This window comes from Myxocyprinus asiaticus, chromosome 15 (genome assembly GCF_019703515.2).
Source record: "Myxocyprinus asiaticus isolate MX2 ecotype Aquarium Trade chromosome 15, UBuf_Myxa_2, whole genome shotgun sequence".
NCBI lineage: Eukaryota > Metazoa > Chordata > Actinopteri > Cypriniformes > Catostomidae > Myxocyprinus > Myxocyprinus asiaticus.
In genome coordinates this window covers 31,867,604-31,894,199 of record NC_059358.1, presented here as the reverse complement: position 1 = coordinate 31,894,199, position 26,596 = coordinate 31,867,604, and the positions used below count along the sequence as shown (strand labels likewise).

Below are 26,596 nucleotides of genomic sequence, written 5' to 3'. Positions count from 1 at the left end.
CCCCAAATCTATGTAACTGCATTCATAATGGGGTTCAGCTGGACTAGACACACCCAGGCCTGATTACTGTCAGCCCTGTTCAATTAAATCAACACCTAAATAGAACTTTTTCAGCTGCATGAAGTTGGCTAAAAAGGTCTCACCCAGTAGCACACTATGCCAAGGTCGAAAGAAATTCCAGAAATGATGAGGAAAAAGGTGATTGAAATAATTCAGTCTGGGACAAAGCTATTTCAAAGGCTCTGGGACTCCAAAGAACCACAGTGAAAGCCATTATCTCCATATGGAGAAACCCTGGCACAGTAGTGAACCTTCCCAGAAGTGGCCGACCTTCCAAAATTCCACCAAGAGCACAGTGACGACTCATCCAGGAAGTCACAAAAAAGCCAAGGACAACATAGAAGGAACTGCAGGCATCTCTCGCATCAATAAAGGTCACTGTTCATGACTCCACTATCAGAAAGACACTGGCCAAAAATGCCATACATGGAAGAGTGGTAAGGCGAAAACCACTGATAACCCAAAAGAGCAATAAGACTCATCTGAATTTTGCCAAAACACACCTTGATGATCCTCAAACCTTTTGGGAGAATGTTCTGTGGACTGATGAATCAAAAGTGGAATTGTTTGGATGACAGGGGTCCCTTTACATCTGGCATAAATAAAACACCAAATTCCATAGAAAAGAACATCATAAGGGGGCCTGTGTAGATCAGCGAGTATTGACGCTGACTACCACCACTGGAGTCGTGAGTTCAAATCCAGGGTGTGCTGAATGACTCCAGCCAGGTCTCCTTAGCAACCAAATTGGCCCGGTTGCTAGGGAGAGTAGAGTCACATGGGGTAACCTCCTCGTGGTCGCGATTAGTGGTTGTCGCTCTCAGTGGGGCACATGGTAAGTTGTGCGTGGATCGCGGAGAGTAGCATGAGCCTCCACATGCTGGGAGTCTCCTGTGTCATGCACAATGAGCCACGTGATAAGATGCGTGGATTGACTGTCTCCGAAGTGGAGGCAACTGAGACTTGTCCTCCGCCACCCGGATTGAGGTGTGTAACCACGCCACCACGAGGACCTTCTAAGTAGTGGGAATTGGGCATTCCAAAATGGGGAGAAAAGGGGATAAAAAAAAAAAGAACATCATACCTACGATCAAGCATGTTGGTGGTAGTGTGGTGGTGTGGGGATGCTTTGCTGCTTCAGGGCCAGGGCGAACTGTATTAATTGAGGGAAACATGAATTCTGCTTTCTACCAGAAAATCATAAAGGAGAACATCCGGTCATCAGTCTGTGATTTGAAGCTCAAGCGCAACTGGATTATTCAGCAAGACAATGATCCAAAGCATAGGAGTAAGTCCACCTCTAAATGGCTCAAAAGAAGCAAAATTTAAGTTTTGGAGTGGCCTAGTCAAAGTCCTGACTTGAACCCGACTGAGATGCTGTGGTAGGACCTTAAACTGGCAGTTCATGCTCGAAAACCCTCCATTGTGGCTGAACTAAAGCAGTTCTGCAAAGAAGAGTGGGCCAAAATTCCACTACAGCATTGTGAAAGAATGATCTCCAGTTATCGGAAGCATTTGGTTGCAGCTATTGCTGCTAAAGGTGGCAAAACCAGCTATTAAATTTAAGGGGCAGTGAGTTTTTCACATGGGTGATATAGGTGTTGGATACCCTTTTTGCTTCAGTAAAAAATATATATATTTGATAACTGTTATTTGTGTTTACTCAGGTTGCCTTTGTTTTATGCTATATCTCGTTTGAAGATCTAAAACTATTTAGTATGAAAAATGCACAAAAATAGAAGAAATCAGAAAGGGGGCAAATACTTTTTCGCAGCACATACATTGTAAAGTCCAGATTCACATATTTGACACATATTTTGTTCAGATCAAATAAGTGGTTTTTAATTTATTATGTAATATTTTAAAATATTTTTTTTCCACAGGGAGTTTTTCCATTGGCCTTGGTATAAGCTCCTTTCAATTAATCCTTGTATAAATAAAAATATATGCTTTTAAAATATGTTAAAAAAAAGGAATAAATAACCTGTCTAATGCAATATCTTTTGCTAATACAGTATATGCAAAATGACAGATTTATAAACATTTTTGACCAGGAACACAAAATGTGTTAGCACAAAATGAACAGAACACAAGGAATAGTGCACCCAAATATGAAAATTCTGTCATTATTTAATCACCCACATGCCATTTTAAACCTGTACTAGTATGTATTTTCTTCCTCCATAGAATAACTTTTTTTAAGCTTCAAGCAAGTCTTTACATGCAACGTCAGTTTCGACCATTATTTCGAGCTCCAAAGAGAGAAAAAAACAAAACACCATGAAAGCACTTGTGTGCGATGCTGCATGACTTTTGTGGTCCACTCAAAAAATCTAAGCATACTAGTTTGGAACAAGATGTAGAAATTTGGGTGGACTATTCCTTTAATACACTTGTTTTGATAAAAATGCATCCCTAACATTACAGCTGAACTGTCAGTGACAGACAATATTCAGGCAACATTTAGTGAATGAAATGAATAGTGCATAGTGGATTAATTGAATAAAGTACATTTTCCTCTTTTTAGTTCAATGAAAACATAGTGTATTAAATGAATGTAATGCATTTCCCACTGTGTTCATTGCATAGGATGTGGTTTCTGTGCATACAGAATGCTCATAGAGAGGTCTTGTTATTTTTTTTCTTCCTTAAATGCCATAGTTCTGTCTGTCTTGTCAGCTGCTGGGTCTCTTCTCTGTTCTGTCAGTACAGTGGGCTCTAAAAAAGAGACTTATTGTCTCTCTCTTTTGTGTTTTGCTTTTCGCCTCTTTCATTAGGACACAAGAAGCCATCTGCCTTAGGACAAAATGTGCAAGTCTTGCACATGCACTCACACTGTCTGAAAGCCCCATCTCCCACACCCCTTTTATCACTATATGTGACTCCCCGACATCCCTTTATCTTGTCTTTGAGAGTAAAACTTAAATGTGTATGTGTCACCCTCAATCACTGAGTTTGTCTCCCTCTTTCAATATTGATATTGTAGTTTAGGCTAGCTGAATTGGACGTAGGTCCTCCAAGCAATTTGGAGAAACTAGTGGTATACAGTATTAGCCAGGCTGATTAATTGGCCTGCTGTTCAGTTTATAACTTTGCCCGCTTAGTTAATTAACAGAAGTAGTGGTTCCCTGTCTGTCACTCACTCGACGTTGTGTCGATGTAGTGACACTAGGGGTTCACTCTTGAGAGCTTTAATCACCTTTGCTTTATTCAGAAAAGGCCAATGAAAATTGGCGAGTGGAATTTGCATGCCGCTCTCCGCCCCGGACATACAGGTATAAAAGGAGATGGTGTGCACCACTCATTCAGACTTGTTCTTCGGAGCCAAGTGCATGTGTGTGTTCGTCCCGTCACCTCGCTGTCTGCTGCTGGAATTACGGCACGTATCAGCGGTCACTCTCGCACGGTCGAGTGTTGTGCTTCCCCTGTGCACTTTGGTGGCTGAGTTCACAGGTGTAAAAAAAGAGTATATTCAAAAGAATATATTTTCTCTAAAAGAGCTCGCACAAACGATTGCCGTCTTTTTAAAGATGTCCTTTCACCTTTGTGCTACTGGGTGTGGCCGTTATCTCTCTTGGGTCGCCAGCACGCCGAGGCAGCTTTTGTGGAGGGGTCATGTTCTCACTGTGAGAACATGCCCATGAGAACGTTGTGGTCACGGCTCTCTTCCTTCTTCGTGAAACAGAGAGCCACTGCGGCTGCTTCCCGACCCGGTCCGTTCTGGGTTGAAACTCAGGCGGCTGGGTTGGCGAGCACTGCGGGCAATCTGGATGTGGATATGGGAGCGTTTCCGCCAGCTCAGTCCCCACAGTCCTCCCATCCTCCAGCACGCTCGTTCTGCCTGGTAGAGTTCACGAGCAATGCAGGCGGTCCGCCTCAGGGCGGATTTAATGTCTCATTCGGGGCTCGCGACGAGGATGAGTTATCGGTCGCAGCATCGGAGGGTGGGCTTCTGCTTTCGGAAGCGGACAAATCTTCTGAGCTCCCACTCTCGGGTGGCAGAGCTCAGGATGAGGCGGACGCTGAGTTGGCAGCTGTGCTTGCCCGGGCGGCTGCAAACAGCGGGCTTGAGTGGAAACCTCCGCCTTGCCCTGAGCATGTCATGCCGGCCTCTGAGAAGAAGATCCTCCTGCAGGAAGGCAGCACCGCTTGCCCGTCAGCTGGCTGCCAAGAACCCCTGAGACAGGCAACCCAGGGATGAGGCGACTGACTTTGATTGGCCTGACCCAGGTGAGCGCATGGGCCCCACTCCCGCTCCTGGACCAGCACGAGGTGAGTAACCTCAAAACATTGCCGGCTGCCTTCTGGGCCCCGGCACACAATTTGTCAATAAAAGAGCAGTTTCCTCATTCCCTGGGTCATTCTCCAGTGCTCAGCCCTTCCGGCCCTCGCGCTTGCGATGGCCAGGTGCCGAAAGTCTTTCCGGTCAATGAGCGGGACGCGAGTATCTCGCGTTCCCTTGTTCTCCATCAAAAGAAAGCCGGCAAACAGGTAAGTGCGGCGGTTCTTGGGGCTGCTCGCCCACCCCAGCCACCGGCCACCGTTGCGGGCTCGCAGGGCAGCACGCCTCCCCCGGACGATCTTCCCGGTGGAGCATCTGCTCTGCCTCGCCACGAACCACCCACCCCAGGCCTGATAAAACCAATTGTCCCCCTGGTGCAGTTAGCACAGAGGCTGGAAGCCTGGTTAGCACTTTCCAGCCCATCACGAAGGCTCATCAGGACGATCCACCTCAGCTACGCGATCCAGTTCGCCAGACGGCCGCCCAGGTTCAGTGGCGTCCTCTCCACTGCGGTGCGAGGCAAGGATGCCTCGGTCCTTTGGGCGGAGGTCACCACCCTTCTAGCGAAGGGAGCAATAGAGCCTGTCCCCTTAGCCGAGTCACACAAGGGCTTTTACAGCCCCTATTTTATCGTGCTCAAGAGAGGGGGGGGTGCACCCAATTCTGGATCTGCATGCCTTGAACAAGGCCTTACAGAGGCTTCCGTTCAAGATGTTGATGCAGAAGCGCATCCTGGCAAGTGCATCCCTCCCTGGCACATTCCCCTGAGGCAGGACCTTCTCACTCAGGGGCAGGGCATGCTCCGGCACCCACAGCCAGACTTCTGGAACCTCCACATCTGGCTCCTGGACGGGACACAGAAGACCTAGCAGGCCTTCCGCAAGTGGTGATTGACACGATCACTCAGGCCAGAGCCCCCTCCACGAGGCGGCTGTAACTCTGAAGTGGCGTCTCTTCGCAAACTGGTGTTCTTCCCGTGGGGAAGATCCACAGAGATTCGTGGTCAGGTTTGTGTTGTCCTTCCTACAGGAGGGTCTGGAGAGATGGCTGTCTCCCTCCACCCTGAAGGTGTACGTGGCTGCTATAACAGCGTATCATGATACACTGGATGGGAAACCCTCACGGCAGCACGACCTGATCACCAGGTTCCTCAAGGGCGTGAGGAGACTGAATCCTCCTAGGTCGCGCCTGATTCCCTCTTGGGATCTCTCTATGGTCCTACCTGCCCTACAGAGAGCCCCCTTTGAGCCCCTGGAGCAGGCCAAGTTCAGCACTTTGTCACTGAAGATGGCCCTCCTGGTGGCGCTCACTTCTATCAAGAGGTTTGGGGACCTACATGCACTCTCTGTCACCAGTAAATGCTTGGAGTTCGGGCCGGCACACTCGCATGTGATCTTGAGACCTCGGCCCAGTTACGTGCCCAAAGTTCCCACCACTCCCTTTTGGGATCAGGTGGTGAACCTGCAAGCACTCCCTTCAGAGGAGGAAGACCCGGCCTTGTCATTGCTGTGTCCAGTTTGCACCCTGCGCATCTATCTGGACCGCACACAGAGCTTTAGTCACTCGGAGCAGCTCTTTGTCTGTTTTGGAGGGCAGCAGAAGGGGAAAGCTGTCCCCAAACAGAGGCTGGCCCATTGGATTGTGGATGCCATTTCTTTGGCTTACAAATCACGAGACCTGCCATGCCCCTTTGGAGTCCAGGTGCACTCCACTAGATGTGTTGCGTCCTCCTGGGCACTGGCGAGGGGCGCCTCTCTAACAGACATATGCAGAGCAGCGGGTTGGGCTACACCCAATACATTTGCGAGGTTCTATAACCTGCGCATAGAACCGGTTTCAACCCAAGTGTTACAGGGTAACAACAGGTAGGCCGGGCAGCCGATCGGGTGTATTGCTTGCATTTGCGCCTTTCCCCTTTCAAGGTGATAATGTGAGCTATCTTGACCACAACAGTTCCCCGCAATTGGTGAACACTGGACACCTCTTTAATTTCTTAAGCACTGTTTGGTGACGAACTCACCACAGGAGGAGTAACACCGCCAGGCCCAGTACTCATGGTATGCCCCTTTTCAGATGAGCCCACGTACTTGGGTGCTCCATACGTGGTGATTCCCCCCTCGGTAATCCCATATGATGCATTTCCACTGTTTGGTTTTCCACTCCTTGGGTAAGTGCTTCCTCCCACCCATAAAGGGACCAGGGAGACTTCTTACCTAACTCACTGGAGGGTCACGACGTGGTTGAGTGCTCTCTGCGAGGCACGTAGCAGCTTGCCCGTGTCCGCTCCTCCATACCACGTGACACGGTTCAGCACCTGCGGCGTTTCGTATAGGAACTCCTAGTGTCACTACATTGACACAATGTCGAGTGAGTGACAGACAGGGAAAGTCTTGGTTACTGATGTAACCTCTGTTCCCTAATGGAGGGAATGAGACGTTGTGTCCCTCCTGTTGCGGCGCTGAACCGACCGCTGACATGGCCGGGACACTCTCTCGGCTCATCAGCACAAATCTGAATGAGTGTTGCACGCCATCTCTTTTTATACCCGTATGTCCAGGGCGGAGAGCGGCATGCAAATTCCACTCGCCAATTTTCATTGGTCTTTTCTGAATAAAGCAAAGGTGATTTGGGCTCTCAAGAGCGAACCCCTAGTGTCACTACATCGACACAACGTCTCGTTCCCTGATGGAGGGAAAGAGGTTACATCAGTAACCAAGACAGTTTTGTGACCTAGGGATATATAAAATATATCTGAATATTAAATGCTCTGCAGTAAATATTTCTACTTTATTTTACGTCCTAACCTCATAAATTTTTCAACATCCTAAAACTCTGTTTATTTCCAGGTTTAAATTCAATTTTGAATACCAGATTTTCAATGTGGATTCTGACCTTAGAACCCGGACATCACATTTGCTAGCATTTTGTTGCATTCAATAAATTGGCTTTATATCGGCCATCAGCCTCCCTGTGCCCTAAATATCAGCATAAGCCATTGGAAAACCAAAATATTGGTTGACCACTAGATCAAATGTTATTTGGTGTCAACTGTTCCATGCCACCAGCAAACAACTATGCCTGGTCACTTTGTGGAGGTCAGCAGCAATAAAACCACACCAGAGGTTTCTTAGCAAAGCTCATATATTTAAATACAACCTTGACAGGCTTCTACCCATGCCTGCTTCACTTTTCTGGGAAATTAGGTCCATCACGTCTCTGAATGCAGCATATCTTGAACTTCTGACTTGTAGTCAGGTTGCTTTTTTTCCTCTTAAACATTCTTTCTTTTTACTCATCAGATCTTCATATACCCTCCTAATCTCATAATTTTGTTAATTTATTCAAAGGGATAGTTAACTTAAAAATTACAATTATTTTATCATTTACTCACTCTCATTTTGTTTGTAACCTGTAGGCCCTATGACTTTCTCGTGTGGAACACAAAAAGAGTTTGACAAAATGTTAGCCTCAGTCACCATTCACTTTTACTGCATCTATTTTCCATCTAATGGAACTGTCCAATGTTTTCCATTATAATGCATTTTTGGGTGAACTATGTCTTTAATAATTCCAATGGCTGGTCAATCAAGTCTTCTGTGTCATATCACTCTATAAATGAGTGATTGCAGGTGAGGAATTCTCATGTGCGTCTACAGGACGTTTGAGCTAAGACAGTCGGCAACAGTCCCCTGCCGATAGGGGGCATTTTCAGTGAGCCAGCTCGTTCGGCTCAGCTCACCAAAAAGAGCCAGCTTTTTGGCTCCCAAACGGCTCTTTAAAAAAAAAATGTTTTGTATTTTTTCAAGTCTAATTCTATAGTTTGACTATGATTGGTGTTAAAACAATTCTAATTAAATTATTAAATGAAATCGTACTCTACCTTAACCTCAATGTATTTAACAATGCATTGGTTTGCATTTGCATTTAAAGTATAACTTTTTAATGTATATAAACAAAGTGCATATAAATCTAACCATTCAAAACGAATACAATCTGAACAGCATAATAGAATATTGCACCATATCAAAGAAAAATAAATAACAATTTGCAAAACTGCAGCATCCCACAAATTGAAATAAATGTAAAAAAAGAAGGATGATATTACACGTGCATTTAAAGATAACTTTTTTAATGTATATAAACAAAGTGCATATAAATGTAACAATTCAAAACGAATACAATCTGAACAACATAATAAGCTGGCTCCGCCCTCCCTCACGCATCTTTGGTTCATTGGTTGACACTGCATGTCTTATTGACAGGAACAACAGGTGAGGCTGTTAGTCTGAGCAGATGAATGTGTGTGCGCTTGAGCATTTAGGCCTATATTATTTTATTTCTTTTTTCGTTCTTTGAATTAGTTAATTCTATTCATTTAAATCTTTTGATTATTCATATCTTATTTTTTTTTATATTTTTATAAATAGATTCGGCTCTTCTGATATGCGAGCCGGCTCCCAGTGTTCACCTACAAGAGCTGGCTCTTAGAGCGACTCGTTCGCGAATGACCCATCACTATTCTATAAACCAGGCGAGAGATCATCCCATAATTCAAGATTAATACTGAAATCTTCCTCAGTTCTGAGCAGATTGTAGAGATTGGCCGAAGTTTTGTGACTTAAGTGTGACAACTAGAAGTGAAGGAATAGAGAATTCTCTGTTGAACAGTACAGAGAAGGGACTGGATTTATAAACAATTTAAAACCTGCTCACTTGAAGGAAAAATATATAGACAGCAACTTGGTAGTGCAGTGATTCTCTTTAGTCTGAGATATAAGACTATTCTGAGAGCAAATCTCTGATTTTGTTGCAGTAAAAGCCAAGCACTTTGACTGTAAGCTGTAGGATTAACCGTGTACAAGGAAAGCTCTGTGGAATGGTTTCTGGAAGTGCAATGTTCTGTAAAGAGAATCTGATTCCACTGATCCAGCTATAGAGATGTATTTACAAGACTGACATTGGGACACCTCCCAATGTCTCTTCTCTCCTCTCTCACTCTCTGTGCCCTTCACTGAGAGTGCTGAATGAGTGCTATTGTCTGAAGCACACTCCTGCCCCCAGGCAGCCCACCCACCCACCACACCCCCTACCCCCTTTCATTTGGCCCAGACTCCAGAGAGAGGAGGACTACTTCGGTTTCTGCAGGACAGTTGTGTCACTGTCATCCCCATAGTCCTGAACTTCTCTACTATTCCTCCACAACACTCACATCTTCCTCTACAGAGGAGATGCAGGCTCTTCCAGAGCCCTGGGACCAGGCTGTTGGCACTAAGGGCCCAGCGAGGAGCGAGTTAGCCAATCATAGAGTGAAGCAGAAAGACCATAAGCACCAGGAGTTGTTGGCGTTAGCTCTGGGAGTGAATCTGGGCAGTAAGGGTGCACTGTTTTGGAAGCCTCTAAAGATCTTGACTTGTTCACAGATCTCCCCATCATTGCTGAGCAGACGCACTACAATCAAGGAGGGACCGGAGAAACACTGCAACTATGAAAAGATCCACAACTTTAAGGTGGGTGATGACATTGTGCTATGTTGACTTCATGTAAGTTGCTGTAATTATGAGTTATTAGCAAAAACTGCTCATATCTTCGTCAAACTCAAAATTTTGCAAATAAAGGATTGTTCAATACAAGTAAGCTCAGTCGAAGGTATTTGTAGCATAATGTTGATTAACACAGAAAATAACTTTGACTTATCAATCATTTAAGCAAATATCTACTGGTTTCAGGAAGGCAATTACAATGGAAGTGAATGGGCCAGTCCATAAACATTTAAATACTAACTATTTCAAAAGTAGAGCCACAAAACTTAAACATTATACATGTTAACCTGAATCACTTACATGTTTTACTGGCATTGCGTCTTCATGGCAATGAAGTTGCAATATTAGATATAACTTTACCCTGAAAAGGTAGGTTAGTAAGCGATTTTATCACACTAAAGTCATGTTAATATGTACGTATAATGTTTACGTCTTGTGAATATAATTTTGAAAGAACATGTATTAATGTTTATGAACTGGCCCCATTCACTTTCATTATAAGTGCTTAACTGTAAATGTTTTCTTTTGTTTAAACAAATAAACAAGACGAGTTGAAATAATTTTTTGTAGTAATCATTATTATGCCTCAAATGGAGCTGATTGAGCTTAACTTGTATGACTTCTCGCACTTGGCTGTCATGATGTCATGTGAAAAAGCCAAAATGACAGCAGCTTAGTTACAAGTAGTTAACAAGTTAGTAAAGTTAGTTTGGTACCTCTACACAAATTTTAGTTTGGTATGCCATTTTATTTTATCCGGTGTTAGTTGGTGTGCATTTTTAATACTGGTACATTGAGTTGAATTAAAGAAGTGATCATCAACAACAAAGCTGCACATGGATCCATTTAGGCGCTATGAGCGTTGTCATATAAATTAATAATTTCATGTCAGAGTAGAAGTCTCAGGGTTCTCATCTCTTAATTACAATAATCCCAACATGACATGAGCGTAGCTACACTCATGGTTTCCAGGATTTGAAATGTTAGTTGTGGACTTGACAAAATATTCAGAGGGTTTTATGAAGTATGATGTGCTTTTCAACTGTCTTGGTTACATGCTGATAGTATTTGTAAAGGCTTGGCACAAATTCTGTGATTGTTATATCAATAAGCCTGTATCTATTCTATGAACCTAATTGCCTAGGCTTTTAATCCATTAACAGCAGTATTGATTGATAGGATTGATTGTTCAGATCAATAGCCTCTCACTGCTGAGCGACTGAATGGATTCTCCCATTTTAGGCCTTCTGCTTTTGAAAAATGAAGAATGAACACATCATATCATTATCTGAATTCCTTTTGTCCTTTTCAAAACCTGAAAAAGCAAAACAAAGCATTCAGCTCAAGCAGGTTTCAAAATAAACACTTGCCAAGTGGCAAATGTACTTTGGTGTGTAAATAAAGCATAGTTACTCAACAATTGGCCAGTAATATTGTTTAGGAACATCAGTACAATTGGATAGTTGAAATGAAATTGTGAGAATGATAATCTGGTGAGATTGATAATCTCACTGATTTAACCCCCTATTGTCTTAAAAAAAAAGATTTTTGACCCATATTTAAAACCATTAAAAATGCATACATTTTAGAGTCACAAATTCCTTCTTTCGGGTGAGACGTTAAACCGAGGTCCTGACTCTCTGTGGTCGTTAAAAATCCCAGGGCACTTCTCGTAAACAGTAGGGGTGTAACCTCATTGTCCTGGTCAAATTTGCCCATTGGGTTCTATCCATCATGGCTTCCTAATAATCCCCTATACATATGAATTGGCTACATTACTGTGCTCTCCTCTCCACCAATAGCTGGTGCTTGGTGCCGTTCTGGCGCACTATGGTTGACGTCACATCATCCAGTCGGATGCTGCACACTGGTGGTGGTTTCCCCGGAGATTCCCCTGCTATGATGTAAAGCGCTTTGAGTGCCTAGAAAAGCACTGTATACTGTAAATGTGAGGAATTATTATTATAAATTTTTGATTAGTGTACAACGGCACTAAAGACCCCCCTTAACAAATGTCTGTTTTATTATTTTATTATAGTCCTAAAGTGTATAATGATATGGTGTATAAAGTGTATAATGATATTACATTTAAAAAAAAAAAAGTTTTAAAACTTGGCAAACATTGGCCAAGAATGTCTCAATTTACATTTATTTCAATCACTTTTGGCATTTTATAATATCTCAACTATATTACAACAATTTCTGATTTATTCTTTTTGTAAAAAATAAACAGTGTACATTTTAGTTAATTTTAGTACATTTTTAATCACAGATGAATCTCTATAGCCTTTTCCAGCAGTCAAAACGGGCCCAATTTGCATGTCCATTACAACAAATTCATTCCCACTAATGTCAAACAATTTGTTATAGTGTTACAGGGGTTTAATATAAATATTTTCTGAGAAAATACCATTTAACGGTCTTTTCACTTTGGGGGTGGGGGGGATGCCTTTAGCCCCATTGTACCCTTTCATATAAAATAATGTTAGTAACCTTACTAACATTATTATGCATTATTTATAACATATTCTTTACCCATTCCGGGTCAAAAATTACCCTAAGACAATTGAAGGGTTAAGAGCCATGAGCGATTAAAAAAAAAAACTATACTAAAGAAAACACCAGCTCCTGAGGAAAAAAAAAAAAACATCTAAATAATTGCAGTAGGTTGGACAAAAATATATATTTTAATTAAAAAATTATGCAAAATACAATGTCATGGCTGGTAATACATGTTTTCAGCAGGTACATTTTCTCAACACACCCACCACTGGCAGGTGTGTTAATTTATGTGTACATTTTGGACCCTTCCTACAATCTTCCTTATAGCGTCTTCCTCATGACGTCACCTGCAGTCATAAGAGCAACATGCGTAATTCAGTCTGTTCCTTACCTTATCTCTCCTAAGATCTCACACTGTCTCTCATTATAATAGTTACATTTCAGCATTCATACACCTGGGGTTTATTCCTGTGAAATCCTGCGCTTTTGTTCATCTTTGTGCAGTGTTTTGACACAAGGGCGTGCATGGGAACATGCTTTACGTGTGACTTTCCACAGCCATGGTAATAAATGCCAGACATTACTTTCTTCAGCAATCCTGTAATCTGACTCACAAGTATTATAATGAAAAAAGCAGGGCTGTGTCTCCACAGGGGGTCCACCCTACTTATACTCTCTTTCGTTACCACCCTCCAGTATTTACTTACAGCACAGATCTGATTATTTCCTCAGCACTTTGGCTGAGTGCAGTTTTGTGTCTGAAGTGCTGCCTGTCATCAAACTGTCCCCTGAGTGCTTGGTGACCATCTCAGGATTTGACACGGATATCAGCTTAACTTGTTACTATCTGGTATGTCATTAATGTGTATTTAAATGCACTGAATCTTTAGAGCTGTTGCCCAGCAGTAAGCTCTGACACTTTTAGCCCTGGTGCTCATGCAGGAGATCCAAGATCTAATTTGACTCATGACATTTCCCGACAATGTTACAATAGAGTGATAATTTTGGACAATAACCTGGTAAAATTTGTGGAATAACAATAATCCGTTAAGGATCTTTATACATTACAGGAAATGTTTGTCCATTCTGAGTAAGACACACTCTGTATGTTGTCATTAATACTCCTTAAATGTTATCGTTCATTTTCTGTTAAACTTTCACTGTGACCTTTAGATAGAAATGGATAGATGAATGAGTCACTGGCCTTGTACTGTTTGTGTGTTTCAAATGTGTTTTTTTGAGTGCCTTCAATGTGTTTGAATCATGATGACTGCTTGCTCTTTGGTTTAGGTGCACACCTTCAGAGGCCCACATTGGTGTGAATACTGTGCTAACTTCATGTGGGGTCTTATCGCCCAGGGCGTCCGTTGTTCAGGTAACCCTCCACCAGGCACAAACCCTTCTTCACATACCAACTGTCCATCAGAATTATGGCACCTGATAAGGAGCATCCACAGGAAGAACTGTTAATGTTAAATTACAATCAAAGGCAGTTCCACATAATTTCTATTGCCGTTCAGGTAACAATATTTGATTGGCTGTTGAACTTCTCCAACACGATGGCAACCTGAGGCTAAATACTGAAAGTGAGTCCAGGGACAATAAGGGTTTAAACTAGCATGTTGATGTGTGGGTATTTAGCATTCCTAAATGACACCTGGTCTAAACCAGTTTAGTGCTTTCTGTTAAGTGTTGACTATTTATAGTGCCGCATATTGTGTACACTATGGAGTTTAATGAAAATAATAAAATCTGGCTGCACTCCAAAACGCAGACATAAACATACATCAACACATGCATAGATGCACATACACACACAGTCATCCAATCCCTCCTCAACACAAAATTGGGCTGTACTGTACTGTATGACGAAATAGCACAAATCTGAATAGGTTTGTTCCACTTTATTGATGTTAGTAGTGGTGCAGATTATTAGGAATATCATTTTTACTGCATTTTAATTTGGATCTCATGAATTATAAATATTCACTCCAACATGAACAGAAGAAACAGGGTTCCCATGATCATGAATATCAGAGATTTAGAATTGTTATTTCCAGGTCTGGAAAAGTCATGGAAAAAAAGTTAAACCTTTAAAACATCATGGACATATATTGGACATTTCTTTATTGAATATAATTATTTCTAGTTATGTTTGGATTTAAAATAATTACTCTTTGTGAGTGTGATAAAACTACATAAAATGTAATTTTATTTAACAAATACAAAATTCTTATTTTAAATACTTATACAAATAAACAATATATTTAAAAAAAATTAAAAATATATAAAATTATTCTTTAAATACCAGTAATCCAAACTACTTGAAACAGCATGAAAAGAATAATGGAAATTAATTGGTCAAAAAGTGTGGGAACCCTGAAGTAAGTATTTTGTACTTAAGTCACTAGTTATCTTTCTAGTTAGGGGGGAACTAGACAAAGAAAAAAAAAAGAAAAGAGTTGTAAAGGTAGTTCAGAGGACTCCATTTACAGTGCATCTGGAAATATTCACAGCGCTTCACTTTTTCCACATTTTGTTATGTTACAGCCTTATTCCAAAATGGATTAAATTCATTATTTTCCTCAAAATTCTACAAACAATACCCCATAATGACAACGTGAAAAGTTTGTTTGAAATCTTTGCAAATTTATTAAAAATAAAAAATGAGAAAAAAAAAAAAAAAAAAAAAAATCACCTGTTCATAAGTATTCACAGCCTTTGCTCAATACTTTGTTAAAGCACCTTTGGCACCAATTACAGCCTCAAGTCTTTTTGAGTATGATGCTACAAGCTTGACACACCTATTTTTGGGCAGTTTCTCCCATTCTTCTTTGCAGGACCTCTCAAGCTCCATAAGGTTGAATGGGGAGCGTCGGTGCACAGCCATTTTCAGATCACTCCAGAAATGTTCAATCGGGTTCAAGTCTGGGCTCTGGCTGAGCCACTCAAGGACATTCACAGAGTTGTCCTGTAGCCACTTCTTTGTTATCTTGGCTGTGTGCTTAGGGTCATTGTCCTGTTGGAAGATGAACCTTTGCCCCAGTCTGAGGTCCAGAGCGCTCTGGAGCAGGTTTTCATCAAAGATGTCTCTGTACATTGCTGCATTCATCTTTCCCTCGATCCTGACTGGTCTCCCAGTTCCTGCCACTGAAAAACATCCCCACAGCATGATGCTGCCACCACCATGCTTCACTGTAGGGATGGTATCGGCCAGGTGATGAGCGGTGCCTGGTTTCCTCCAGACATGATGCTTGCCATTCAAGCCAAAGAGTTCAATCTTTGTTTCTCATGGTCTGAGAGTCCTTCAGGTGCCTTTTGGCAAACTCCAGACGGGCTGTCATGTGCCTTTTACTGAGGAGTGACTTCCATCTGGCCACTCTACCATATAGGCCTGATTGGTGGAGTGCTGCAGAGATGGTTGTTCTTCTGGAAGGTTCTCCTCTCTCCCCAGATCTGTGCCTCAATACAATCCTGTCTCGGAGGTCTACAGACAATTCCTTGGACTTCATGGCTTGGTTTGTGCTCTGTTTGTACCTTATATAGACAGGTGTGTGCCTTTCCAAATCATGTCCAATCAACTGAATTTACCACAGGTGGACTCCAATCAAGTTGTAGAAACATCTCAAGGATGATCAGTGGAAACAGGATGCACCTGAGCTCAATTTTGAGTGTCATGGCAAAGGCTGTGAATACTTATGTACATGTGATTTTTTTCATTTTTTATTATTAATACATTTGCAAAGATTTCAAACAAACTTAAATCACGTTGTCATTATGGGGTATTGTTTGTTGAATTTTGAGGAAAATAATGAATTTAATTCATTTTGGAATAAGGCTGTAACATAACAAAATGTGGAAAAAGTTCAACGCTGTGAATACTTTCTGGATGCACTGTACACCTGGTATTAAGATGTGTCTTGGCTGGTCCGATCGCATGTGGTTGGGTGATACACATCGCTGTTTAAATCTGGTCACTTAAATGCATCTCCTGTGACAATTTGTGTTCGGATTTCAGGGGGAGGATTTGTTTTATGACGACATACATCAATCACTATGTCAGTGTGTTAGCTACTGCATGATTTAAAAGCACAACAAAGTCATAAAAGACAAAGAAAGCACAAAAAATACGTGCTGGCGTGCTCGTTCTTCCAGATGCATCTAAAATTTAATCTAAGCACAAACTCAACATTTTGAACAGAATTGTCCATTATTGTTTTGGATTACCTGTATTAAAGGAGCTTAATATGTTTGTGCTTGTCATCTGTGTTGATATCAAACACTGAAGAAGATCTGTGAAGTTCTCATGATTATACAGTATATGTATCCGTTTTAAAAATTTTTCCGATAGGACGGTTAATTCCATTTTAAGCTGCCCATAACCAATAGAGTGCAACAGTGCCCCGCCCACTTATTCAGCGTTTGGGTTCCGGAAGTATTTTTTTCATTCATTTTTTGCAAAGGCTTTTCATAAAATCCTCCAAAAGAGTTATAAGCCATGAACCAAACCATCCAGCTCCAAGGTTAATCAAAACATCCCAAACTTTGTTTTGAGGCAAAAAAGTATTTAGAAATCAGACAAAAAGATAAAGGTACAAGGCTGTGTACTTACCGTTTTTTACAAGGGTACAAACTACAATCCCATGAAGCATTAAGTATATTGTAATTGAATAAAAAATGATGGGAATATATCAAACTATTGATTTTAGGTTGTTGATTATAAGTATAAAACAATGTATTTTAAGTTTATTTCAAAATATTCCGATATGTACAATTAGATAAGTAGTTTAAGGATAAAGTGGGACCGACTTGATTACGTCACTCACAGTGTGTCGTGGAAGTGGGCGGTTGCTCTGAGGCAAATTCTCAGTCTTTGTTGGCCGCAGTTCTCTGATTGTTGATGCTTTCTCTGCTGTACCATGGGTAATGTAGTTGTTTACCAGGAATTCCGCTATAAAACACGCTGTTTAAACAGTGAAGTTGAAATAACGCAGACAGATGGCTTCAACAGAAGCATATACCATCAATAAACAACCTCAGAGCTCAAGGTAGCGCTGTCTTGAAATGTTTATAAGTTATCACTGAAAATCAATTTGTCTACAAATTTGGGATGCATGCAGGATGGATTAGCATTTACACCTCAAATGCGATGTGGTCACATGCGTTTTTGACCACATTCGTATGTGGTTTTTGTTATCCGATCACAAAACGTATTAGACCCCATTTAGACCTTTATTATTTAGTGCTGACCACATGTGATCTGATCACCTGAAGTGCATCTTAATGCCAGGTGTTAACGGGGTTGAAGTTTTAATTCACATCTTCTGTCTGTCCTTCAAATATCAGCCTTACGTATTCCTAAACCCTCTTTGATACAGGATGTTCATTTAGATGTAATCTTGACAGACAAATTCACCTTAATTCCATAATTAAAGGTTTGGTCAGATCTCATGTTAACATGGCAGCACTTTTCCCAAAACATAGTGTTATTTTTTCTTATTTCACAGTGGCCCTGGGGTGAGTCGGTGTCATCAGACACATTGAGAATTAGAGCAGAGTTGACGTGTCCACAAGCCCATGTGGAGGAGCACAGTGTTTTTCTTTTTTCTGTCTCACTGTGGCCTTAAGACATTGAAGGTGGAGTTCAGGTGGCAGTAAAAGTGACAGAGTGTGTGATTAATGACATCGCTGTAGATTAGGTACAGCATGTGTATGCCACTGGAGACAGAGACAGAGACAGACAGACCACCCTAGTTCACATTCTGTTACTGCATACACCCACTGTCCTTGTATCAAGCCAGAGTGAGGGAACCAGGTCTCTTACCACTGAAATCATATGACTAGGCTAAACAAAGAATCTGCACACGTCAGAAATCTGTGTAATGACTTTAAATATGGTAAAATGCTTTAATGCATAAGTGTGTATTTTTTCGATTGCCCAATTCCAAAGAGCTCTATGATGTTCTGGTCCCTAACTTTTGCTGAGATCCCTCCTTCAATGCAAGTCTATAGGAATTTTATGCCAAAACTATAAGTCTGATTGGTTTGAAACATAATACCACACCTCTCCTCAACAAGCTGCATGATATGAGGTACAGTATTATTCATGTCTGTAGCATGACAGTGTAAGTATCATGCCAAAGTTTATACGTAAGGTTTAGGGTTTGTTCAAATCAAGCACCACTAATAAGAAAAAACAATATACAAACTTGTAAGGGGTGGGGAAATATATGTGTGAAAACACACATGGACAGTCTTTGGGGTCAAAAACATCAGCATTGTTTCAATTTAGCAGGTACCCATCACACATATGACAACGGGACATCATAAGACACATTTGGTGATATGTACCTGCACATACAGTACATACTTGCATGTATGTAGGCCCGCTGGCAGTCACACCCAGAGATTGACAAAGCCATGAACACATTGACAAGTGACAGATATTCTGACACTTTACCACCCAACTTGACTGAGACTCACCTGTCTCTGCACGTATACTTTGCCCCTGAATATATACACACAATAAAACCCATAGAAACACACTCTCTCTCTTGGAGTCTGTCTTTTTATCTCTTTGGAGACAACGGGGTCCTGCTCTGTTGACCTCTTGACCTGTTACTCTTGCAGACTGTGGACTGAACGTGCACAAGCAGTGCTCTAAACTGGTGCCCAGCGACTGTCAGCCGGACTTGAGCCGGATCAAGAAGGTTTTCAGCTGTGATCTCACCACGCTGGTCAAAGCCCACAACACACCACGGCCGATGGTTCTGGACATGTGTATCAAAGAGATCGAGAACAGAGGTACTGATCACTTCTGAAATGCTGCTTTGTAAGTGTGATTGGTTAGAGTGTTTCAGCTTAAGCAGGAGATCCCAGACCTACTCTACACCACCTGTGCACTTTAGCAAAGCACTTAATCACTGTGGGAACCCTACAGCTGCCCTGTGCTCTGATCCATTTGCCCTGTCATATATCAAGACGTGCAAGAAGAAGAATCCGTAGATACCTTTGAAAACTAATAACAACAGGGACAGAACCTAACATTCTCTGCATTTTGACTTAGAATTGCATCTTGAAGGCCTTTGCACACCTAAGGCGACACGTTTATGAGAGGCGACGAATGGCCCTTTCACATTAAAGGAATATTCTTGGTTCAATACATGTTAAGCTCAATCGACAGGATTTGTGGCATAATGTTGATTACCAGAAATTTTTTTCAACTTGTTCCTCCTTTTCTTTAAAAAAAAAAGCAAAAATGTGGGTTCCAGTGAGGCACTTACAATGGAAATGGGGGTCAAGCTGTAAACATTAAAATACTCGCTGTTTCAAATGTATAGCCACAAGATGTAAACAATATGCATGTTAACATCATTTTAGTGTGATAAAATCACTTACTAACCTTTTCTGTGTAAAGTTATATCCAATTTTACAACTTTGTGTAAAAGTTTTACATGACGATATAATGTCAACAAACCCTAAAATGGCTGTAAAAATGACGATTTGAACAACTTTACAGCTCAAATAATACACAAGTTTTAACAGAAGAATTAATGTAAGTGATTTTATAAAATAATAAGCATCACATTTCTGCTTTTAAACCCTCCAAATATTGGCCCCATTCACTTCCATTGTAAGTACCTCACTGTAACCTCTATTTTTGCTTTTTTTTTTTTTTTAAAGAAAAGGAGGGATGAGTCAAAATTAATTCTCATGGTAATCACAATTATGTCAAAAATGCTGTTGGTTGAGCTTAACTTGTGTTGAACCCAGAATATTCCTTTAAAAGCGAGGCAAGTGATCACCATTAGCACATTCACACCTTTATGATGTGTGGCGCTAATCAACAAGCAATTTTACCCCAGTACGGTAGGTAGCGCAAAGCACCTTTTAGCTCAGGGGTGTCCAAACGTTTTCTATTTGGGGGCCAGATGCAAAAAGAAATAAGGTGTCGTGGGCCGTGTCTTGTAATAATAAAAAAAAAGGCTAGATGCTTCTAGATTGCCACAATTACATCATCTTTATATTGTATACTTAATATGCAAGTTTTAATCACACTGTTTGTTAATAAAGGATATTTCTCTCACCAAAAATGCTTGTAATAAAACAATGATGCAGGGTCAGAAATTAAGGTTGCTTTTGGGGCAAAAATGCCCAAAGGTTCAAAGTTCAAGTTCTTTTTTTAAGAACATCAGATATTGTTCTTAAAATTCTACGTTATGTATAGCATTGCGCATTATCAGTGAATAATTCTTCATGTTTCAATAAAACATAAGAACGAACCAATTAACTACAAATCATTAAACTTCCCAGTGCATGGAGCGTTTAGGAGAGTGTGCTCAGCTCGTGCAGCTCTGTGCGCATAAACTCGGTGCGGCGCTCGCACAACAGCAGCTCTTCTCAGTTTTATGATGCATATTTTCTGGACATTTTAACGAGAACGAGTACATGATCAAAGTATCTACCCTGATATCAATCATATAACAACCTATAATCATTCTTTTTTGTGTGGCGCTTCATTCGAGGATATCTGGAGTTTTCCAAACTCCTGTTTGTGTTTGAAGCTGGTGGTGACTGTCAAGAGAACGCACAAGGAGACGAAACACTGTGAAATGTGGCTGTTACTTGAATTTCATGTAATTTTTCAAAAGTGGACTAGATTTTGTTCTATTTTTAAAATCTCTCATGGGCCGCACTAGAGCAGTCGGTGAGCCGTAGTTTGGACACTCCTGTTTTAGCTGGTCAGCCCTCTGCCTATCACGGATTAGAAGAACAACTGGACAAGCAGATTGAAAAAAGATAACAAATTTCTCTACAAGCTGCAGCAGTGATGAAGAGTTTGCTCAATGAGAAAGAAAACATTCAAGACACTTTCACAAAATTTTTCAGTTCATCTACTGGACTGAAGGGTGATTAGAAAAACAGAGTGTAAAAAAATTATATTATCAGTTAAAACGTTATCAAATGGAACAATGGTGACTGCCAGGCTTAATGTTTCAGTTTTTAAGGCATTTGATGCAAATGAAATACACATCCTCACTGCTGGTTCAGGATTTCTTCCTCGAGTTTAATGTCAATGATCAAAACAACTTTCTGTGCTTTAGCGCCTCCTGATTTGGCATCTGCAAATGCTTCTGACAAGTGATCCAAAACTCACATTTTATTGGTCAGGGCATTTCATCGCCCGGTGGAAAAACAAATGATTGACTTACTCACCGTAAAATGTTTGCTCCAATTTCAGCAGCTGTTTGTGTGGTGCGGTCTATAATGAGTGATCCAAAACTATCACATATGAGATTCCATTTCAGTTAGGATGCTCCCTTAAAAGGCAGCTTCCTGTGTAGGGTGAAGACAGCAAGACAACTCACCTGCATTAAACTTTATTTGGTTTTATGCCAAATCGTTTACGGCAAAGTTTAAGTAAATGTGTCTTACTGCTGCTTCTTTTAGGGTTGAAATCAGAGGGTCTCTACAGAGTGTCTGGCTTCACAGAACACATCGCTGACGTCAGACTGGCTTTTGATAGAGGTGTGTATTAGAATAAGTGTCCCACTTCCACATTACTGCTGCATCAGACCTGATGAACTCAGTGCTGTAACCACCACAGACTCCAGTATTCATAATATTCAGGTTTTTTCAATGCCTGATGTTTAAACTTTTACATTTGGTCTCCCCATTCAGTTACATCCTTTAATGAACTCACAATAATTGCTCACGTAACCTTTATTTTCCATCAACATTCAACCTCGGTCGACAATAACTGGCTTTTCCAGTCAAAACAAACAATGCTTCTTAGTATAGTGATTAATTTATTATTCATAAAACATAACTAATTGTCCTGTGCAGATGGTGAGAAGGCAGACATCAGTGCTAATATATACACAGACATCAACATCATTGCTGGAGCACTGAAGCTTTATCTGCGAGACCTGCCCATTCCAGTCATCACATATGACCTTTACTCCAAGTTCATACAGGCAGCCAGTAAGAGACTTCAAAACACATTCAATTATTCAATCTTTTAGTCTGTGCTAGTTGACATGTCCTACTGTGTGACTTTAATTGATAAAGTGCCATATGTATACATCTATACTTGATTAAAAAAAATGTAAACAGCATTTTGCTAATTGTAGAGTTGTATAATAGTATAATTATGCATGCAGCTTTAGAGACTAGATGGAACATATTTGTACTTTTAAAGTAAGAATCCATTTTTCACCGCAGTACCATTAAAAAAATTGTGATTAAAAATGGTAAAAAAATAAATAAATAAATAAGCAGTTATATATATTTTAACCTAAAATCTTGATGTTTATTTAAAAAAAAAAATGGATCCATGGTGATGTTTTGCATCATTTGCATATGTGCTAAAATGTCAATAGAGTATGTGTTTATTAGTCACACATTTGAAGCAGAAATGTTGGATTTCTTTATGAAAACAACAAGGTCAAGCTCACTTTCTAAACAGTATGTTTTCTTGATCAGAAATAACAGACCCAGACTCTAGACTAGAGGCAGTTCACGATGGCCTCCTTCAGCTTCCCCCAGCCCACTATGAGACCCTGCGTTACCTGATGACACATCTGAAGAGGTAAAATGACAAATGTATTGAATTTCCAGAGACATTTTCTGGTCTGTCAGGTTGTGTTCCCATAGTTCACTTCATGGATATGTACCACCATTGAGCTGGTGGTTGTTGAGGGTTTTGTTGCATTTAAGTGTTTTATTCAGCTTTAAGAGTGAGTTTACTTCCTTTTACTTTGCAATATAAAACTTCTAAGACTGATTAGGAGGAAAATGGAAACCTAATGTGGTACTTTAGTTCAGCGCACTTCAGGAACTAGAAAACGTACGCAGTTATCCTCAAGGATTTGTGCTTTATCTCGAACTTGTCGAGCCAGCTCTGTCACATTTTCCCATCAATGGAAAATGTATCAGTTACCTGCCTGCTCATGTTTAATACCTAAATTGTATTGTCTGGTTTATTTTTCCAAGTCTTTCCTCTTTCCTTGTTTTTCAGGGTCACCATGTATGAGAAAGAAAATTACATGACCGCAGAGAATCTAGGAATTGTTTTTGGACCAACGCTCATGCGGCCACCAGACCAATACACGCTCACCACTCTCAACGACATGAGATATCAGAAAATGATTGTTCAACTCCTGATAGAGCACGAGGACATTTTGTTTTAAACAGCTAAATTGAAGAAATATGTTTTATAGACTTCACACAGAAATGAGCAAGAAGCTAATCAACTTTGTTGCAGCCTGCCACAATTTTCAAAGATATTTAGTTTAAAGGGATAGTTCACCCTAAAATTCTCTCATTATTTACTCATACTCGTGCCATCCCAGATGTGTATGACTTTCTTTCTTCTGCAGAGCACAAAGGTTTTTAGAAGAATATTTCTGCTCTGTAGGTCCGTACAATGCAAGGGAATGGTGGCCAGAACTTTGAAGCTCCAAAACGTACATAAAGCAGCATAAAAGTAATCCATATGACTCCAGTGGTTTAATCCATGTCTTCAAAAGCTATATGATAGGTGTAGATTTGAAACAGATCAATATTTAAGTCCTTTTTAATACAAATCTCCACTTTCACCAGCCCACCTAACAGCTCTCTTCACTTCTAAGAGTTCTTCTTCTTTTGTTTTTGCTGATTGGCATTCTTTGTGCATATCGCCATCTACTGGGCAGGGAGGAGAATTTATAGTAAAAAAGGACTTAAATATTGATCTGTTTCTCACCAGCACTTAACACATTGCTTCTGTTCTGAAGACGACTTCTGAGAGAATTTTCATTTTTGTGTGAACTATTCCTTTAATCAGATTTTACATTCACATTTCACTCGATGTGTTTCTCAACCCCAAGTAATGGTACAATTTTATGCAAATACAGTTACACAAGTAGAAACATTCTGAATTCAAAATTTACACTGAATACATAATTAATTATAAATAGATTAATGATGGGCATTTCATTTGATCAATCGGTTTTATGACTAGAGTGATGCCAAATAAGTATGATGCATTGATCTTGGTGCTCTACATGATCCATAGCTCTTGAGTCAAAAGCATTTGTTAGCATTGTGAAACTGACGTATTGTCAATAATGAATTCTAAAAGGTATATTTTTGGGGTTATGAGATTGGTTAATGTACAGTATGTTATAATGGCCAGACTATTGAAATCCTATGTAAAGCACTTTTTAATTTTACAAAGAGTGTAAGTTGTTGTTTCATGTTTCTTGTTGAATCCGTGTAGATAACGCTGTATTTAATCCATTGCTCCCTCAAATAATTTTTTGTTCACTGTACAAACAATGGAGTGGTCAACATTTATTGGTCAGGGCAAGACATCAGCAAAACAAACTGGACAAAATTTATTTACTGCTTATTGTCCCTTCTTGGACTTTAAAGTTTCCTTCTATTTAAAGAATGACACTCAACAAAATTGCTTGAATTGTATTCATCTTAGACAGTGACACTAGTTCCTGAGCATACAGGTTAGAGGCAAGATCAGTCATTTACCTCCCATGAGAAAAAAAGAGGTACAATTGCCTTGGTCTAAGTTCTTTTAAGTTGTTTATTTGGAATAAGACCTTTCTACAGATTTGTTTTGTTAAGATATTTTCTGTGAAGAATGTAATTTTGATTGTAATTTATGAAATGCTGATTTATTAAATTATGTACATCTGTTTACTAATTTCAGTCCGTGAAATCCTGTTTTGGTACATATAGCCCTGGAAGTTTTTTTTTTATTATTATTATTAATGAAAGCTTAAACCTCATATTTACAGTGACATACAGTTCAAGTCAGAAGTATACACACACTTACTTAGGTTGAAGTCATTAAACCTCATTTTTTAACCACTCCACAGATTTTATATTAGCAAACTATAGTTTTGGCAAGTCGTTTAGGACATCTACTTTGTGCATGACACTAGTAATTTTTCCAACAATTGTTTACAGACAGATTGTTTCACTTTTAATTGACTATATCACAATTCCAGTGAGTCAGAAGTTTACATACAACAAGTTAACTGTACCTTTAAGCAGCTTGGAAAATTACAGAAAATGATGTCAAGCCTTTAGGCAATTAGTCAATTAGCTTCTGATACGCTAATTGGAGTCAATTGGAGGTGTACCTGTGGATGTATTTTAAGGCCTACCGTCAAACTCCGTGCCTCTTTGCTTGACATTATGGGAAAATCAAACGAAATCAGCCAAGACCTCAGAAAAAAAAAAATGTGGACCTCCACAAGTCTGGTTCATCTTTGGGAGCAATTTCCAAATGCCTGAAGGTACCACGTTCATCTGTACAAACAATAGTATGCAAGAATAAACACCATGGGAATATGCAGCCATCATACCGCTCAGGAAGGAGACACATTCTGTCTCCTAGAGATGAACAAATTTTGGTGCGAAAAGTGCAAATTAATCCCAGAAAAACAGCAAAGGACCTTGTGAAGATGCTGGAGGAAACAGGTAGACAAGTATGTATATCCACAGTAAAACAAGTCTTATATCGACATAACATGAAAGGCTACAGTTTGCAAGTGCACATGGGGACAGATTTGACTTTTTGGAGAAATTTCCTCTGGTCTGATGAAACAAAAATTTAACTGTTTGGCCATAATGACCATCATTATGTTTGGAGGAAAAAGGGTGTGGCTTGCAAGCCGAAGAACTACCCAACATTTTTGACCCAAGTTAAACAATTTAAAGGCAATGCTACCAAATACTAACAAAGTGTATGTAAACTTCTGACCCACTGGGAATGTGATGAAAGAAATAAAAGCTAAAATAAATAATTCTCTCTACTATTATTCTGACATTTCATATTCTTAAAATAGTGATCCTAACTGAGCTAAGACAGGGAATGTTTTCTACGATTAAATGTCAGGAATTGTGAAAAACTGAGTTTAAATGTATTTGGCTAAGGTGCATGTAAACTTCTGACTTCAACTGTATGATGTTGTGTAAAAAAAATGCTTGTCAACCACAGACACACAAACTTGGTCAGCTCTGTTTAGGCGTTGGCTCAACTTGATTTTCATGTTCCAAATTCTGGGGTGTGAACGGCAACATTGTTTTAGTGTAGGACAGCTGAGCCGGTATGCCCCAAAGTGACTTTTTCACTAAATCATAGCAGGTAGAGTGAGAACCTGAAACTAGCTTCCTGAGGGCAGCTGGAGGAGCTACCTATCTCAAT

At 40.3% G+C, this 26,596-nt stretch overlaps 1 protein-coding gene across 3 annotated transcripts in view; it reads left to right on the top strand.

Moving 5' to 3' along the window:
• LOC127453058 (beta-chimaerin-like) overlaps nt 1–25,071 on the top strand; it is a 79,190-nt gene extending 54,119 nt beyond the window's left edge. For all 3 annotated transcript variants that reach the window (XM_051719070.1, XM_051719069.1, XM_051719068.1), the window contains 7 exons: nt 9,763–9,849; nt 13,675–13,759; nt 19,015–19,188; nt 21,835–21,912; nt 22,231–22,368; nt 22,870–22,975; nt 23,405–25,071. In XM_051719070.1, coding sequence (XP_051575030.1) covers nt 9,763–9,849; nt 13,675–13,759; nt 19,015–19,188; nt 21,835–21,912; nt 22,231–22,368; nt 22,870–22,975; nt 23,405–23,576 — 840 coding nt within the window. In that variant the 3' untranslated portion in view covers nt 23,577–25,071. The remainder of the gene's footprint in view (nt 1–9,762; nt 9,850–13,674; nt 13,760–19,014; nt 19,189–21,834; nt 21,913–22,230; nt 22,369–22,869; nt 22,976–23,404) is intronic.
• Nucleotides 25,072–26,596: the final 1,525 nt, after the last annotated feature.